Below are 18,107 nucleotides of genomic sequence, written 5' to 3'. Positions count from 1 at the left end.
TGTACCCAAAATGCTGTGGGTACAGCCTAACAAAGAAAGGAGAATAAATTTATGGGAGGGGTGAGATATAAAGTTAAGTAACAGCTAATTTCCAACAGACAATTACTTTGGAATCAAAATTGTAACATGAAAATGGGGAAAATATTGCAGTTTGAGTTTCAAGATTAAACTCTACATTTTACTCTGAGTTACAGTGGTAGAGTTTATAGAGTTAATGTTCTCTTTTTACAAACCAATCAATGGCACTTTACACTTGTCAGTTACGAGACTTTTGTGGATTGAAACTTGTTTAAGCATGTAATTATCACTATCTAGAAACGTTTATATAGAAAAGTATTGATGTATCTATGGATAGTGTTGAAAACATGTTGAATCGATCTGCTGCATCTAAAACAGTTCTCAATTATTCTATGTAAATCCAGTGGAACCTCCTAACTCTAGTTACCTTGAGGTCTGTCTGTCCTACAAACACTGAAGCTAAGAATTTCAGTAGTGATTGTGGGTGCCTAACTTAACACTTTAAAGTTAGGTTTCAAAGTAGCAGCCGTGTTAGTCTGTATTTGCAAAAAAGAAAAGGAGTACTTGTGGCACCTTAGAGACTAACAAATTTATTTGAGCATAAGCTTCCGATGAAATGAGCTGTAGCTCACGAAAGCTTGTGCTCAAATAAATTTGTTAGTCTCTAAGGAGCCACAAGTCCTCCTTTTCTTTTTTACTTTAAAGTTAGGCACCTAAAAGTTGAGGCACCCAGAATTACTAATGACTTCTGCAAATTGTGGCATGATTATTAAGGCCAAAATTTTACTTCAGTTTGTTTCTTCTAGTAGCACTTAGATATCTCTCTGGTAATTCTTTCAAACAGCTGTTTTCAAGCCAGACATACTCAAGAAGTGCATCCTTGGAATTTATAAGAGTTTCTTTGTTTGGGGGGTCTTTATTTCATCCTGCTAAAAAGACAGAAATATACAGTATACCCACATTCTCTGCTTGTTTGTTCTACTGACATATTTGCACTCAAGTCACTACAAAGCAAAAGGATTGTAAAAACAAAGTAGGTTTACATGCACGTGCCATCCAGGAGAGAGTCCCAGTACCATCTGTCTAAAATGAGGCACTTGGTTCTTATTTGTTCTATAAAACACATAGAACACTTTTAGGTGTTATACTACTTACTCAATATTTTTACAAAAACATAAAAATTGCCTAGAAAGATCAAAACAATGGTCCATCAAGGTCAGGATCCTGTTTCTGACAGTGGCCAGTATCAGAAACTTAGAAGAAGGTACAAGAAACCCAGTGGTAGACAGTTACAGGGTAAGATTTTTCCTAACTCCCTTTAGTTAGTCACTGGTCTATGCCCTGCAACATCAGGGTTTATATCCCTTCCAAACACTGATTATTTTAATCCTTACTAAAGTAATTCTGGATGTTCTCATCCATAGAAGTGACAACCCATTTTTTGAAAAAAAGAAAAATACTTGTGGCACCTTAGAAACTAACAAATTTAATAATAAATTTATTTTATTATTTATTACTTTAATAAATTAATTTAATAAAATAAATTTATTAGTCTAAGGTGCCACAAGTACTCCTTTTCTTTTTTGCGAATACAGACTAACACGGCTGCTACTCTGAAACCCATTTTTTGAAACAGGCTAAACTCTTGACCTCTGCAGTATCTTGTGGCAATGAGTTCCACAGGCCAATAATGTATTGTGTGATTAACAAGCCATTTTTATCTTAAAAAAAAATAGGCTGCCTTTCTATTTCCTGGAATGCAGCACATTAGCTGCAGCTCACTTGTACCTATGACACTGGGGGGAAAAAAAAGGCATGAAACCCTTAGGTAAAACACTTTTCATTATGGGCACCTTCAAGCTGTCAAAAAGCATACCATAAGCAAACAGCCTAGGACTTCAGAACCCAACTGGGACCTGATCCATCTTCCACTGAAGTCAACAAGATGCCACTGAGTTCAAGGGGAGTTGGACTGAGCTCATATGTAGGACAGAAGGGCCAGTAGTGTTATCTCCACATCCTCCTCACTCCTCTTAAGAAGTGTGCAAATATTATTCCCCATAGATTGCCACAGAACACTCCCTTGTTTAATATGAGGAACACAAACTATGATTATAACTATTAAAATAAAACAGGCTTAATTTACCAACCCAATATCAGCTTTACTGAAGTGTTAAATTAGGGTGATTTTCAAGTCAAAACTACTGAGCATGACCTGTATTTCAAATCCTATTAATCTGCCATTAGTATTCAAATAGCTAGGAATCTCTGATTAATGTTTTGATCTTGGACTGGAATTCTTAAGCTCTGAAGTGAAAATATTTACTTATGCAACTAATGCTTTCTAACCACGTTTCCTCTTAGCTGGGGCACTAAATACACTGCAGCATTTTCTACAAACGGGGAAAGGAAGACATCCATTATAGCTTGGTTTTACAACTCTGCAGGGATAGGCTATCAAATACAGCTTTAAAGGTTGCTATAGTAGCTGTTCCATTACATAGTCTTTTACTGTGTCATTCAAGATAAAAGTACGAGTCAGAAAACAGTAAAGCCATTTTACAAAGGATGTTTCAGATCTACTGCTGTAACCCAGCTGCAAACAACAATCAACATTCTCCATTTACACAAGTCACGGGGACACCCATAGTTTTAGATTGCACAGGCCACAGAGAAAAGGAATGGACTGACATATGAACTGAGGTGGTGGTGGGACTAGGGAAAATACTGACTGATGCTTATTTCTGGCTTATAAGCATAGATCTATTGTGTTTACTATAAAGCTGTGCGTCTTTCAAGCCTAACATCCCTAATCAGGAATACACTGGCTGAGATTTTCAAAGCAGTCTAAAGGGATTGCATCTTTCTTTAATTTCAGCGGAAGACACCTGTGTAAACTTCTTAGACTGCTTTGAAAGTCTCAACCACTGAGCCGGCTACAGTTATTTCATTGATGTGTGAACAGTTAATGGGTTCTGTGTCACAGAGAAGCAGATAAGACACCTGATTTTTCTGTGGCCCACTTCTCCAAGGCCTGCTACTGAACAGGTTTTATTTTCTCACTTTGATACTTCCTGGTACAAACCATACAGTAACAGCCTAATCCTGTGGTTGCCCTTAGAGGAGAAAGCTGCCACTCCACAACTATAGCTTTCTAAGAGATTAAATATACTTTAAATCCTAGCACAAGGCTTACACTGGCAGTAACAAGTTAAATGAAGAGAGAAAGTGAGGTTCATTCTTTCATCCCAGGGCATCCCCTCTGCTTCCATCTTGCTCTGTGTACACAGACTGCCTAGACTCTGCTTGTAAACCCCACCTGTGGTTTATTTACATCCCCCCCCCCACCTTATCTACAACAACATATAATCCTCACCCCCTGAGGCCTGGGACAGGAGAGGGAGGAGCTCTCTCTGGGCTCTGGTGCTCTCCCCCTCCTTGCTCTAAATCTGACCCATTCTAATCTGTCAATTAGGCACAGTTTTGTCCCCCAGTTTTACTCTGGGAGAATTTAATTGGTGATCCAAGTGCAGGTACTGTCACTGTTTCCCAGCACTGTGTTCCACAGCCCCCACTCACCTGACAAAGAGTTTTCTTACCCCACGCTCTCCCTCTCTTACCAAAAGGGTTTCCTTGTGGGGTTCTTCCTCTGTATTCAGGATGATTATCCAGGCCCTCCTTATAAGGTCTGCCCTTCTCCACTGACAGAAAACACACTTAGAATTGTGGGGCAACCTCCACTCACTGTTCTGGCCCACAGGTCCTCACTCCATTAGCCCTCCAGAGTGCCCCTTGTCCTACTCTCCCCCCTTCTGTCTTTGTGGTGGGGCCAGTGGGCTCCCCCCCATGCCCCTGGTTCTCCTATCCAGCCAAACTTAACCTGATCTTTTTCCCCTTGGTGCACCTGTCAGGTGGTTCGAAAGGCTACCCAACCCACATTAATGAGCTCAGGTTATCTTTACCCACTGGGCCTATGTCCTTATTTTCCATTCCTGCCCCTTCAGTGTCTCAGGGCTCTCCCCTTATGTCTTGGCTTGCATTCTCTTGTCTAGTAGTGTCTACACCTTCCCCCTTGTTTTCCTTCCTGTCCCCCTCGGTCTCTGGGGTAACTCTCTTGTCTCTTCTTGTCAAGAGGTATTTCCCTACCTGGGACCCCCCAGTGCCAGCTTGTCTTCCCAAAAAGAAGGGCCTCCAGTTCATGCCCAACACAATAGGGAGATGTAACCTAAGTGAGCCTTCCATGGACCTCTGGGTTACCTCTGCCACAGGGCAGTGCTATTTATCCCTATGGACACACACTAATTTCAGACTACCTGGAACCATCCAGTGGAGTTTAACCAATTGTTATACCAATAAAATAAAAACCAGCAGGATCTTATTAAAGGGGAAAAGGCAAAATACCACCTTTATTGTGAATACAGAAAGAATCATAGTAAGCAGTTAGTTATAGCTATAACATTCCATTCAATCTCATATTTATTCACACATTCATTCATTCATACACACACACACACACACACACAGGTTCTGCAAGGTTGTTATCATAGTTACCAGCCTTAGAGTTGCTCATGCCAAGCCACTGGCCAGGTGGCCTGGACATGAGGAGGGAGCAGGGCCTTGTCAGATGCACATCTGATGCTCCTGGAAGTTGGTTTGCAGAATCAGACCCCAAAGTTCTCACTTTCTAGAGTCCATTTTTATAGGAATTTCTTCCTATGCCAGTCTATGAGAATTGCTTCATCATGCTGTTGCTGAATCAATCAGCAGATGGCACATTCCTGATGGCTCCGTGCTGCCAGATGTTATCTTGTTCTTTGGTTTTCCCATTCTTGAGGCTGTTGGGTGGATTCCAGTCTACCCTCCGGGGGTCCTCTGGTTATTTCCACTTGATGCCTTCTTCAGCCGATGGACACTGGATTCTTAGGCTGGCACTTCCCTGATCATTCAGTTATTATTCACACCAAGCATCCATCCACATACATCCTCTCTCTCTATTTTAATCACAATTGTTAAAGCAAGATGAATACAACAAAAGGGCGGGGAGTCTCTGGGTGCTGTTTCTACTGTTACAGAGTATTGCTTTGAGTCTCTCTGTGTGTGATCAAGTACTCCTTTTCTTTCTGTGTGTGAGTAGTTATTACAAAGAATTGCTTTGAGAACAGACTCTGTCTTAGAATGTACTAACACAATTAGCAGCTTGCAAGTTTCACACATAGAGGGAGAGAAACAGTACAAAAAACCAAGAGACTTCTTAATTAGTAGTACCCTGGAATTTAAACTATGAAGAATCAAAAACTCATTTGTGATTTTAATACAGAACTACTTTAATATGATCCAACACAATGCCCGCTGGACCAGAAAGCAAGCTGGGGCTGTGTCTACCAGGCCCCTTTAACTCTTCCTCCCCACCATCACAGAAATGGTAGACAGTTTATTTTCTTTCACCTGCCTGAGAATCCCAGCCCAACTACCGACCTTGGCAAAACACCTTGCATTCCATGTATGGACAGCCTCTTTTCAAGTGTCCCCGCTTCCCACTCTGGTAATAGGTAAATGTATGAGTACTTGTCAGAGCTTCTCTGGACTCTTCTCCTCTACACACTTCTAGGCAGGGGGTTCCCCACACTTCTTTCCTGGATCTGATTCCCTAAATGGTCGGCCTTCTTTCCTGGGGAAGCCTGCTTCCCCAAACTCCTCTGTCAGTTTAACTGCTTCATCTAAGGTACCTAGCTGATGCTGTCTGACCCAGACCTGCATGCTCTTGGAGAGGCTCAAAAATCAGAACATTCCTAATCTCCCCCACAGTTTGGGTGTCCAGTCTCAGACATCAGATGGCCCATCCATCTCACAGCTTAGAACTTCTGTCATACTTTTCAGCAGACAGGCCCACCCAATCCAAGATGGCTGCCTTCACCATCTTGTAGTTTGAGCCCTGCTCATATCCACCCTTCCAAAGATGCCAATTAACGCATTTGAGTCATATCTTACAGAGGCCAGTCCCTGTACGGATTTGCCATTCCCTGCTATGGGACTCACTGCCCTTTGTCATCACTGCTGCTGCACAGTCGTTTGCTCTTGGATGAAGTCATACAGACTTTTTTGCTGTTCTGCCTGCCAGGCGAGCAACACTTGTCTCTCCAGGTGGTGACACTACTGGAAGCTTTGCAAGGTCTTCTGCATTCTCTTTTGTTGTTCCGCCAGCCATTGCGGGTTCTCCTCCATTATCCAGGCTGCCAAACCTTCACGTGGAGGCTCTCTGTCTGTCCAGGATCTTACCTTAATCTGTACAAATCCCCACATGTAAGAGGGTGTCCCCTCCACTCCCGTCTTTCTCTGCACACTCAGGCTGCTTGGAGACTCTCCGCTCATAGACATCACCCATGGTGTATTTACAGTGTTCCCCCATCATCTTTCAGGTGCAATAATATATAATTGCTCAGGCTACCAAGGCTAGGAAAGGGAGGAGATCTCTCTCAGGCCTGGGCTCTCACAGCCCGCCTCTCTCTCTCTGGTTTCCCTTGCCACTTCCTTCCTGTCTTGTTCTACTCCCTCGGTTAATTAGTGCTTTACCTCTCCCCAGCCCATTCTAATCTGTCAAACAGGCACAGCTATCTCCCCGCTTAGCTTGAGGTGATTTAATTGGTGATATAATGATCAGTGTGGGCACTGCTGTTGTTGCCCAGTATTCTGACACACACACCCCAAAGGTTTCAGAGTAGCAGCCGTGTTAGTCTGTATTCGCAAAAAGAAAAGGAGTACTTGTGGCACCTTAGAGACTAACAAATTTATTAGAGCATAAGCTTTCGTGAGCTACAGCTCACTTCATCGGATGCATTTGGTGGAAAAAACTTGCTTCAATCTTTGTTTCCATTTCTCCCTCTGTTCTGGCCCTTATTATTAGCTGAACAATGTACAAACAAAGGAAGATAAGGTCCCTACCATCATAAACTGACCATCCAACTCAGACACATAATACAGGCAAAACAAACAATATTCCACCTGAGGGACCAGTCTGGAAGCCTGACAGACAGATAGCCTTTAGTAGGTTGTTGCTGAATGGCTTTGCAGGCAAAGTGGTTTTGTAAGGTGGGTTTCTCCTCTCTGCAATTCCCTCTGTTTGAAATTGTAGCTATTTCTGTGTTCTGCTTGGTAGCTGTGGTCATTCATTTAGGTATCTGGTTTCTGCCACAGAGCATTGGGTTTTCTGCTTGGGGATTATGAAGAGGTCCTGCTCCTAAGTGCTGAAGCACAGAAAGGACATGATGATGGACACTCCAAGTTCAGGGCTAGAAATGCTCCCATGTAACACTTGCACATGTGCAGAGCTCACACTGTTCTACCCAACTCTAACATACGCTTTTGTGCTCACCTCACTTTTTGGGGTGGCCCTTTGCCCACCATCGCATCTTATCCACCGACCCCCTATAAAGCCACTACTATTTCACTGTGGGATGAGCAACTGGGTCTTACACATGCACCTGGAAGGACTGCTTTAGGATCAGTCACAAAAGGAGACACTACAACACAACGTATGCAGTACTGCTAACAAATGGTGTTTCCATCCCTCACAATAACAAACTAATGGAAGAATACAGGTAACATTTTTATATCACTTATTTTTAAAAGCCTTATATTAAAATTCCCCCTCATTTTCACATCAGAAATAGTTCTGCAGAAAAGAAGTAGACCCAATTTAATTTCAGGGGATATTTATCACGATTTATTTTTTTAAACAGGTAGACAGCAATGAGAGTTTGTGACCTGGTTTCATATAGTTTAGAGCTATAAAAGACTCAGGGAATTTCTCCTCCTTTCATGCTAACAGATTAGTGATCAATTAGCAATAACTGCTGTTATCAAAACCAAAAAGAGTGTGAGGTCACTTCTTGGTTTTATTATTATTTTAGTGGATATTTAATCTGTATTTGTCGTTTTTTTCCCTAAAAAAGAAAAGAAAAACAGAGTCCCTGTCTACTGTAATTTCCCTCCTCTCCCTGCAGACTTGCATATACAACTCAACAATCATAACCTCAACCCATAGGTAGCACTTTGTATCTTCAAAGTACTTTACAGGTGGTAACTAGTTTACCATCACCACACCGTGGGAGATAGAGCAATATTATCCCCATTTTACAGATGGGGAAACCAAGACATAGCAAGGTGAGCGACTTGCCCATGATCTCACAGCGAGTCAGCAACAGACAGGATTAGAACTGTGCGATTCCTAGTTCCCAGTCCTCTGCCGAGTCTGATATATAGTACTACTCCTCCTCCTTTCAGTGCTGTTGCATGGTAGTCAGGAAACCACTAGGCCGTGCCATTTTCAAACAAAAGCTTCAACCCAGGGTATTAAAGCAGCAGCAGGAGAAGACTAGCAGGTGAGAATGCAGACCATCTCCTGAGGGGGCGTAAGTACCTCTTGGCTCTAGGTACTTCATCTATTGCATGCATACTCATCAGACCAGTCTGAGCAGTGCTGGATTCTGTCTCTGCAGAGGGCCTTGGGAATGCAGGTGCAATACTCGTAAAACACCGGTGTGCAGCTCCACCACTGAGTCCCACAAGGAGGGCAGCTAGCCACTAGGGTGAAAAGAAAACAGGGGCCATTGGCTCTTCTGCTTTTCTCATGTTACGTTTTAGACTTTATGTTGGCAGATCTGAACTCTCACCTAATAGACATCGAAAATGCACAAGAAAGAAAAGCTTTCACCCAGCACCAGAATATTTAACCTTAAGCAGCCACCTAATTTCTTAGAGGCAGTAGATATGGGTGGGTACACGAACCTGCCATGTAAAGGGGACCCTTAGTCAGTACTAACTCCAGAAGTCAGGGACAGTTAGCTATCGGTGAGAGAAGCAGCCAGTTCATTCATGACATACAAATGCCATTACTCAAATGTTACTATCTGTATATCTGAAGCTAGCTACTCTAGATGCAGCTGCTGATATGCATCAGTTCAGATCTGCATGTTGTGGCTGAGATTTTCAAAACAGGCTAGGTGATTTAGACACACAATTCCATTAATTTCAGCGGAAGATGTGTCTACTTTTCCTAGGCTGCTTTGAAAATCCTAACCTTTAGCTTCAATTTTCAAATAGGCACTTTTTTAGGTGCGTTAAATTCCAGCTGTCACTTAGTAAGCTGCTGTAAACATTCATAAGAATCAGCCATTAGTTTTGAATTTACACAGCTGGCTACCGTCATTCTTTGAGACAAAATCAATCCAAAGTCAGCGTACACCAGAGAATGAATGGCTCAGGGGATTGGCAATGGGCTATGAAGCCTTTCACCTCTAGGTCGTAAGTCTGAATATGGCCCAAGTTGTTAGTGATCAAGAGTTATTAGCATCAGATGTCTGCTTGGCAGCGTATGTGACATTAAACTGGTGGTGACAATCCAGTGGCCATTTAACAGATGTCTACATAACAAAACCATCATATCTGGCATGCTTGTTGACAGTCTCAGCAGACAGACCAAGGACTGAGAGGGTCATAGCGCCTGAATGAAGGGCAAGGTTGAAGTAGCTTTGTGGGATGACGTGAAGAAGTCTGCACTGTTGTTACTCACATTCTATCTATCTCAGGGGTTCTCAAACTGGGGGTTAGGACCCTTCAGGGGGTTGAGAGGTTATTACATGGGGGGTTGCCATCTGTCAGTCTCCACCCCAAACCCAGCTTTGCCTCCAGCATTTATAATGGTGTTAAATATATAAAAAAGTGTTTTAAATTTATAAGGGGGAAATCACACTCGGAGGGTTGCTTTGTGAAAGGGGTCACCAGTACAAAAGTTTGAGAACCATTGATCTATCTTGTGGGTAAAAGGAGGATGTCAGTCTCTGAGGTTGTCAGTCCACCACCCTTTACAAACACCAAGCCCTTTAACTATTGTTTATATCAGTGAAAAAAAGTGGCTCACTTACAGGCCCCCTTTTCATCAGAACAGTCTCCACAGTCATTTGCGCCATTACACTTCTTATCAGCATAGATCCAGTACACAGGGTTGCTGCAGCGGAAGATCAAGTATCCTGGAAGGCTATTGGGCAAATCATCTACAAGATGAGACACCTGAAGATAGTGAAATGTCCTAACTTCACTCAACAACAGTTGGACATAAATATAATGGCTGAGAAACCAATTAATTATCTTACACTTCTATTTTCTCCTTCCATGCAAATATCTCAAAGCACGTGAAAAATATTAAACTACATGACCCCCCTGGTAGGTGGAGGGAAATGTGCTTATTCCCCATTTAAAAATAGGGAAACTGAGGTACTGAGCGTGTAAGTGACTTGCCCAAAGTCTCATGGGACGTTTGCAGCAGAGCCAGATGTACAGACCAGATCTCCTGGTTCCCTGTCTGCTGCTTTAACAAGACCATCTGTTCTGTCACTGACTTGCCCATAAATCAAAACCAGATCTTCCACATGCTAACACGAAGCTCTGTCACTAGGGCCATTTAATCATATTATGAATAACTTCATCAAAGGAGGAGGGAGGCCTCATGATTAAGGCTCACAAGTGCAAATCAAGGGACCTGGACTCTTCTGTTTCTGGTTCTCCACAGACTCCTGGTGCAGCCTTGAACAAACTGGTCATTCAGCAGCTGGGTTATGAAGAGTTCTGTTCAGTTATTCTGTGCTAAAGTAGGGAACTTTGAGTATAGGGGAACATGAGGAAAGCAGGGGTTGTGAGGAGCGTGCACAGGAGGACTGGAGAAATCATCACAGGGAGAAGATGTTTAAAAAAAAAAGCTTACTACATAATTTCTCCTGCTCATCCTCTCCATTAATACACTCTCTGATTCTGTTGCAGATCCTACTGGCTGGAAGGCAGGTTACTCTGTCATCACACAAAAAGCCAGTCTGGTTAACTGAAGTCACACAGAAACGGTTCACTGAAAAGAAATCAGGACATAAATGAGCTTAGATACAGATTGATCTAACTAGGGTGATCAGATTTTACAAGGACAGTCCTGATATTTGGGGCTTTGTCTTATATAGGTGCCTAATACCTCCCACCCCGTCTTGATTTATCACAATTGCTCTCTGGTCACCAGATCTAACATACATTTCCACATTCACCAAGAGCACAAGGACCAGACCAAAAAGATGTTTTTAACCAGAAGAAAAACCTTAAGAACTTCAGGAATTCAGTTGCCACCTTGGAACTGACCAGCGGTCCATTTATACGTGGATCCTACCTGCTAACATGCTCTTCAACACTAGCAGCCTAGTGTATTAAAATGTGATTACGCCACCCACACAAAGTACTAGAGATTTACAACAATCCTATTAAAGCTCCAAGGACAAGTGTACATTCCGATTAGTGGGCGTCAACAAGAGTTTGGAATGGAGCAAATTCATCTCTCTCCTTCTCTTCCTCTCCCGTCCCCAGGTTTCAAATGGCGCCTTCTATGTCTAACTTATTGAAAAAATGGCAGCACTTTGGCTGGAGGTTCACTAACTTGTTTAGACAGAAAAAAATACCAGACTGACCTTGAGTGGGTGGCGGGAGTCCAAATGTGATGGCAAAACCAATGACAGCACCTACGACACCGAGTGCAAGCAGTGCAATAATGGAGATACAGAGGCATCTTCGAGTACAACTTAAACATGCCCTGCATTCATGGCAGCGATCTGTGACAATAAAAGGGACCTAAATGTCAGAGGATTCACAAGTGACAAGCAGGGGTTAAAGTGAGTTGAACATTGTAAACTGCAGTTTAAGCAAACAGACTGCAAAATTCTCACATCCATTCATTATTCAAAGTTATTCTCTAAGTTTTTGAGCAAAGAAGAACTGGAAATATTTGAAATTCAAAACATGTGCTGTGTTGGTTAGTTTCATGGATCATGTGATATCATTTTTGTTACATGATTGGCTGTCTTATGGTGCTGAGCAACAAAAGTGCACATACCATCAAGTATAATTTAAAATTGAGAATTCACATTGTTGTTGGTTACTATTTAGAATGTCCTTTCAGTGAACATCTGATCTTAACATTTGGTTTCATAACTACTTATTAGTATTTATTATTTGTATAGTGGTGTTGCCTAGAAACCCTTGTCACGGACCAGGACCTCATTGTGGTACGCACTGCACAGACACAAAACAAAAAGGTGCTTCCCGCGTCAAAGAGCTGACTCGTGCTAACTAAGCTTGTTCACTAGAATATTTCCAGCAAAATGAACACAAAAGGAGTTGAACTCAGTCGGAGCAAATTTAGGTTTAAAAATTAATATGAACATTCACCAAAGTCTTTTTACACCTCAGCTCTGCTTCTAATATCTCAAAAATCTATGAGCATAATCTGTTGTTAAGGATTTAGTCTGTGTGTTCTCTTTCTGTCAACGCACTCCTTAGTAATGCTGTCAGTGCCAGCAGACCAGTGACACAGTAAGTTGAAACAGAGGCGATAATGCACAAGAACTGAATGAAAGGTTAAATTCAAAACTATACCGAACATATTCAAGTGCACTGTGAAATAAGAAGAACTTTGCTCCGCTACAGTATCTTTCCTCAAGGAAGCTCAAAGTCCTTTACAAAGGTGACGGGTGCTACTCTAATAAAACCTAAAGTAAAGCAAGCTATTGCCATTTTACAGGTGAGGGTAACTAAGGCACAGGAGAGTTAAATAACAGAGAAAATCAGAGGCAGGGCTAGGAATAGATCCCCAGGAGAAATCCTGGCCCATTAAATGAATGGCAAAACTCTCATCAACATCAATGAATTCTTTGCATCAGTGTTCACTGCAGAGGGTGTGAGGGAAATCCCACACTCGAGATGTACTTTTTAGATGACAAATCTGAGGAGCTGTCCCAGATTGAGGTGTCAATAGAGACGGATTTGGAACAAACTGCTAAATTAAATAGTAATAAGCAGGGCTCTACCAAATTCTCTGCCATAAAAAACGCGTCACAGACCGTGAATCTGGGCTTTTGTGTGCTTTTACCCTTTATTATACAGATTTCATGGGGAGATCACCAGTTCTCAAATTGGGGGTCCTGACCCAAAAGGGAGTTGCGGGGGGGTTGCAAGGTTATTTTAGGAGGGTCACAGTATTGCCACCCTTATTTCTGCGCTGCCTTCAGAACTGAGCAGCTGCAAAGTGGCAGCTCTGAAAGCAGTGCCCCACCAGCAGCAGCGCACAAGTAAGAGTAGCAGTACAACAACCCCCCTTAAAATAACCTTGTGACCCCCCCCCCACATTCCTTTTTGGGTCAGGACACCTACAATTACAACACTGAAATTTCAGATTTAAAATAGCTGAATTCAAGCAATTTATGATGTTTAAAATCCTATGACCATGAAATTGACCGAAATGGACTGTGAATTTGGTTGCGCCGTAGTAATAAGTCATCAGGACTAGATGTATTGAGTTCTGTAGGAACTCAAATATGAAATTGCAGAATCACTAACTGTGATGTGTAACCCAATGCTTAAAATCAGCCTCTGTACCAGATAACTGGAAGACAGCTAATGTAATGCTGATTTTTAAAAAAGGACTTCAGGAGCAATCCTGGCAATTACAGATTGGTAAGCCTCACTTCAGCACCAGGCAAATTGGTTGAAACTGTAGTGAAGAACAGAATTATCAGACGCATTGATGAATACAAAATGTTGGGAAAGAGTCAAAATGGCTTTTGTAAAGGGAAATCATGCCTCACCAATCAATGGAAAGAGGTAAATAGCAGAGTGCCCCAAGGATCTGTATAGGGACCAGTGCTGCTCAAATTATTCATCAATGATCTGGACAAAGGGGAAAATAGTGAAGTGTCAAAGTTTGCAGGTAATACAAAATTACTCAAGATAGTTAAGTCCAAAGCTGATTGCGAAGAGTTACAAAGGGATCTCACTAAATTAGGTGCCTGGGCAACAAAATGGCACATGAAGTTCAGTGTTGATAAATGCAAAACAACACATGTGGGAAACCATAATCCCAACCATACATAAAAAAGATGGCGTCTAAATTAGTTGTTCCCACTCAAGAAAGAGATCTTGGAGTCATCACAGAAGTTCTCTGAAAACATCTGTTCAATGTGCAGCAGCCATCAAAAAAATCTAACAGAATATTCGGAACCATTAAGGAAAGGGATAGATAATAAAATAGAAAAGATTATAATGCCACTATCTAAATCCATGGTACCCCACATCACAAATACTACGTGAAGTTCTGGTTGCCCCATCTCAACAAAAATATGTTAGAATTGGAAAAGATACAGAGAAGCAAAAAAATGACTAGGGGTATAGAACAACTTCCATATGAGGACAGATTAAAAACTAAAGGGGAATATGATAGAGGTCTATAAAGTCATGAATGGCATGGAGAAAAAGTGTTATTTACCTCTTCACATAACACAAGAACTAGGGATCACCCAATGAAATTAATAGGCAGCTGGTTTAAACAAAACAACACAGAGTCAACCTGTGGAACTCATTGCCAGGGGATGTTGTGAAGGCCATTAGATACATTCATGGAAGATAGGTCCTTCAATGGTTATTAGTCAAGATAGTCAGGGATGCAACCCCATTCTCTGAGTGTCCCTAAACCTGTAACTGACAGAAACCAGGACTGAATGACAGGGGAAGGATCACTCAATAATCCCTCTTCAATTCATTCCTTCTGAAGCATCTGGCATAGGTCATTGTAGGAAGATTGGATACTGGGCAAGATGGACCATTAGTCTGACCCAGTATAGCTATTTTTATGTCCTAATGGAGCAGGATGTTCCCTTAGAACATCAAGACTCCTACACTCACCACTAGCATGTTACATTCTGCTATAGAGACAGAGCCAATACTAATGAGACATTGTTACAGAATAGACCCTCACAATGACTACTTAAAGACCAGAAAAAAAAAAAAGTTAGAGAGTTGGCATTGTAATAGTCTATTTAAAAAAAAAAAAGAAAGAAAAAACAAAGCAAAACCTAGGAAATGAAATGCTAAAACTGTATTTTTACAACCTTAAGGTTGCACAGTTAAGTGCCCAAAAGTCAGGAAATGTAAAAGTTAAAGCTGAACACAAACCCTTAGCTCCGTTCCCTATACACTGTATTATGTCTACAAATTCAGCATCACATTTCCATAGAATCACACGTTTCTAAAGTAATCGGGGGGGAAAAATTTATTTCAGTATGCTGTTTGAGAAACAGTAATGTAGTCACATAATTAAAGACTGTCATAAGACATCGGTCCAAAGGAGTAGAATGCATGTTCCACCTTATTTTTTTCTGACCGCAAGTGTTTATCTGCAAAATCATAATGTTGCATTAACATAGTGTTTGCATTTAATTAGCAATTTGTCAAATGCCAGCTGTGCTCAGTGGTGTACAAACAGGAATGAAAGCATGGTCTTTGTCCCACTGCTGCTGAGATTTTGGCCCCATTTGAAACACACACAATTCACCTTTGTACAGAGTACACAGGGAACCGTTCATCTCCAAAGGCAAACATTTCAGAAAATCATGAGCATGTGAAAATAGAATGTATGTTTATGACAGGAAAGTGTTTACAAACATGAAGTATAATGATTGCAACCAGTGTTACCACTGTGAGAATGACAGCAATAAAGTGCTATTGCTTCCTGACTTTCAAATATTTCCTACTGAATTTTATTATTTTTACATTTTAATTTTTAAGTGGACAACAACAATGGCTGAAGTTGGCAATGCAGATGTCACCCAGATAAGTATAGGACATTGTTTTTTTGAAATACATGAAGAACTTGCAGGGCGTTTAGACATTCTTCATGAGTCTCTTCCTTCACAAAAAGATTCCGTTGCTACAAGATGTTGCATGCAGTACTATGTACCAAATAGCATGCCATTTCCAGACCAGAAAAAGGCAGTTTATACCCATCAGTCCTATATTCTCGACAGTTTTCCTATCATTAGTTAAAGAAAAGCCACTCAAGAGACTGTAAAACATTACTTATATTTTATATTATGTGGATAAGAAGAATGTATCTATTGATTTCTACTTTCTTTACCAAGTCACTCAATTATACTTTGTTAATTACCTCTTTCTTCAGGGGAGAACTTTGTTGAATCAAATGAGATTCTACCAAAATTTCTCTATAAAAACAGAAATAAAATACATAGTTTAAAGAAGCAATGTTTACAGGTAATTTCAAATACTGTTAGTTACATTCTTCTGCTGCTTCTGTGTCATTTTATACGGGAATACATTTTATACATCTCATTACCTTTATATAAAAAGAATGAACGTTTCATCTTAAAATGTGGAAGATATTTCATTAACAAAATGGTTGCTAGATTGTCTTTGCATCTCATTCACCCATTTGTAAAGCAAACGCTAATAAAATTTCAGCATTTAAGATAAATATTTTTCTTTTGGAGGAATTATTTTTATGTATAAACTACTAGATATTGTACAGCAACCAGCAGGAAAGAGGCCAGACAAACTGAATGCATATCAGCATTCTTTAAAAAGTCATTACATTTATCAAAGGGGATAAAATTACCTGAGGATGAGTTCTGTTCATATTTAGGTATAGCCACAATGTTTTACTTAATAGTAGTTGAAAAAGCCTTGGAATTTTCTTCCAGGACAGGGTTCAGCCATGCCATTTGCAGGCAGATCGTCTTTCAGATGGTTCTGTTTTAATACGAGTCTACACCATGAAGGGCACTGCTGCTGTGTTACCTGGTTACTAAGAGAAACAGAGGTAGACAGGAAAGAGTCATTCTAATCTATAGTCATACACATACAGGGCCTGATGGATGGCAGGAGAGGCAGCATCAGCCTTTTCTCTGTCTCTGGGCAGAAGTGAGAGAGAGTTGGGTGGTCATAGCCTGGGCCCTAGTGGACACATGAGCAAACACCACACCGCTCAGCACAACTAAAGCTGCACTTGGAGCTGGGCTGGCAGGGCGGGAGGAGCTTTGGCAGAGCTGCAGGAAAGGCTGCGGTTTGTCTGCATTAGCCGGCCCCAGCCAGAATGCTGAGTGTCACTGGGTTAACAAACAACCTAGAAGTTATTGTGTGCAGTAGACACTAGAAGAAAAGGAGTACTTGTGGCACCTTAGAGACTAACAAATTTATTAGAGCATAAGCTTTCGTGAGCTACAGCTCACTTCATCGGATGCATTTCAAATAAATAAAGTAGCTCACGAAAGCTTATGCTCTAATAAATTTGTTAGTCTCTAAGGTGCCACAAGTACTCCTTTTCTTTTTGCGAATACAGAGTAACACGGCTGCTACTCAGTAGACACTAGGTGACTGCCACAGAGCATTGGCATGGGATTTCTGGAAGTGCTTGTCACCGGCCTGACTCTGCTCCCACTGAAGTGTCTGTAGAGCTCCCACTGCCTGCCGTGGGAGCAGAGGCCCAGAGGCACTTTGGAAAAGCTCGTCCTTCTGACCTTGCCCATCTGAGTCCATTTTTCATCTTTCTGCCTTCATTGTCAGAGAGAGACGCTCCCTTTGGTTTGAGGGAAAGTGCTAGAAAGGAAAAAGATGGCAGTGCCATGATACGCAGCCCCAAGCTGAAAGGGAGATTAAAGCAACCAAGGACAAATGTGTGTGTGGCAGGTAGGAAAGGGACAGATCCTTTCCCCAAAACAAAGACACCATTAAAGACCCTCCTCCCTCATGAAATCGCAGAGCCAGGGCGCCACACCCAGCCCAAATATCTACAGTGCAATTTTTTAGCCCTGCGAGCCTGAGTCAGGTGACCCAGGCCAGCCTGGGCTGTTTTGTGGCTGTGTACATTCCCTTAGGATCTGAATTTTCAAAGATGCACAGCACTTCTGAGAATGCGGCTCTTAGCAGGCCTGATTTTCCTCTTTTACATTGGTGTAAAGTAGGAGGATCCTCCTTCAAAAAAAAACAAAAAAAACAACAGAGTTAGAACCAGCGAGAGGAGAATCAGGCCTGCTAAGAGTCCATGAAACAGGGATAACACTTACCTACACTGGAGGGGCGGGGAGGCTCAGTTTGTATTGGGACCACACTTTGAAGTAGTAAAACGCTCTATAAAGCGTAAATAATACTCCAGCCCCTCTGCTATAGCTTTTGACAGCAGTACACAGCAAACCAATGGAACAGGAATTTTCTTCCCCCCT

General features: G+C 41.6%; 1 protein-coding gene across 2 annotated transcripts; it reads right to left on the bottom strand.

Moving 5' to 3' along the window:
• Positions 1-5,129: 5,129 nt before the first annotated feature.
• LDLRAD1 (low density lipoprotein receptor class A domain containing 1) lies at positions 5,130-17,114 on the bottom strand. Of its 2 annotated transcripts, XM_038413641.2 has the most exons (7): positions 16,505-17,114; positions 16,040-16,094; positions 11,514-11,654; positions 10,775-10,912; positions 9,939-10,067; positions 8,435-8,598; positions 5,130-7,259 (listed from the first exon to the last, which is right to left on the bottom strand). In XM_038413641.2, the coding sequence occupies exons 1-6, from the start codon at positions 16,523-16,525 to the stop codon at positions 8,453-8,455; spliced, it is 630 nt and encodes a 209-aa protein (XP_038269569.1). In that variant the 5' UTR covers positions 16,526-17,114; the 3' UTR covers positions 5,130-7,259; positions 8,435-8,452. The 2 variants fall into 2 exon arrangements, with proteins under 2 accessions (XP_038269569.1, XP_038269567.1); XM_038413639.2 differs by lacking the exon at positions 5,130-7,259 and having other exon boundaries at positions 7,711-8,598.
• Between the last annotated feature and the right edge of the window lie 993 nt (positions 17,115-18,107).

Source organism: Dermochelys coriacea, chromosome 8 (genome assembly GCF_009764565.3).
Source record: "Dermochelys coriacea isolate rDerCor1 chromosome 8, rDerCor1.pri.v4, whole genome shotgun sequence".
Classification (NCBI taxonomy): domain Eukaryota; kingdom Metazoa; phylum Chordata; order Testudines; family Dermochelyidae; genus Dermochelys; species Dermochelys coriacea.
This window is presented reverse-complemented; position numbering and strand designations above follow the sequence as displayed.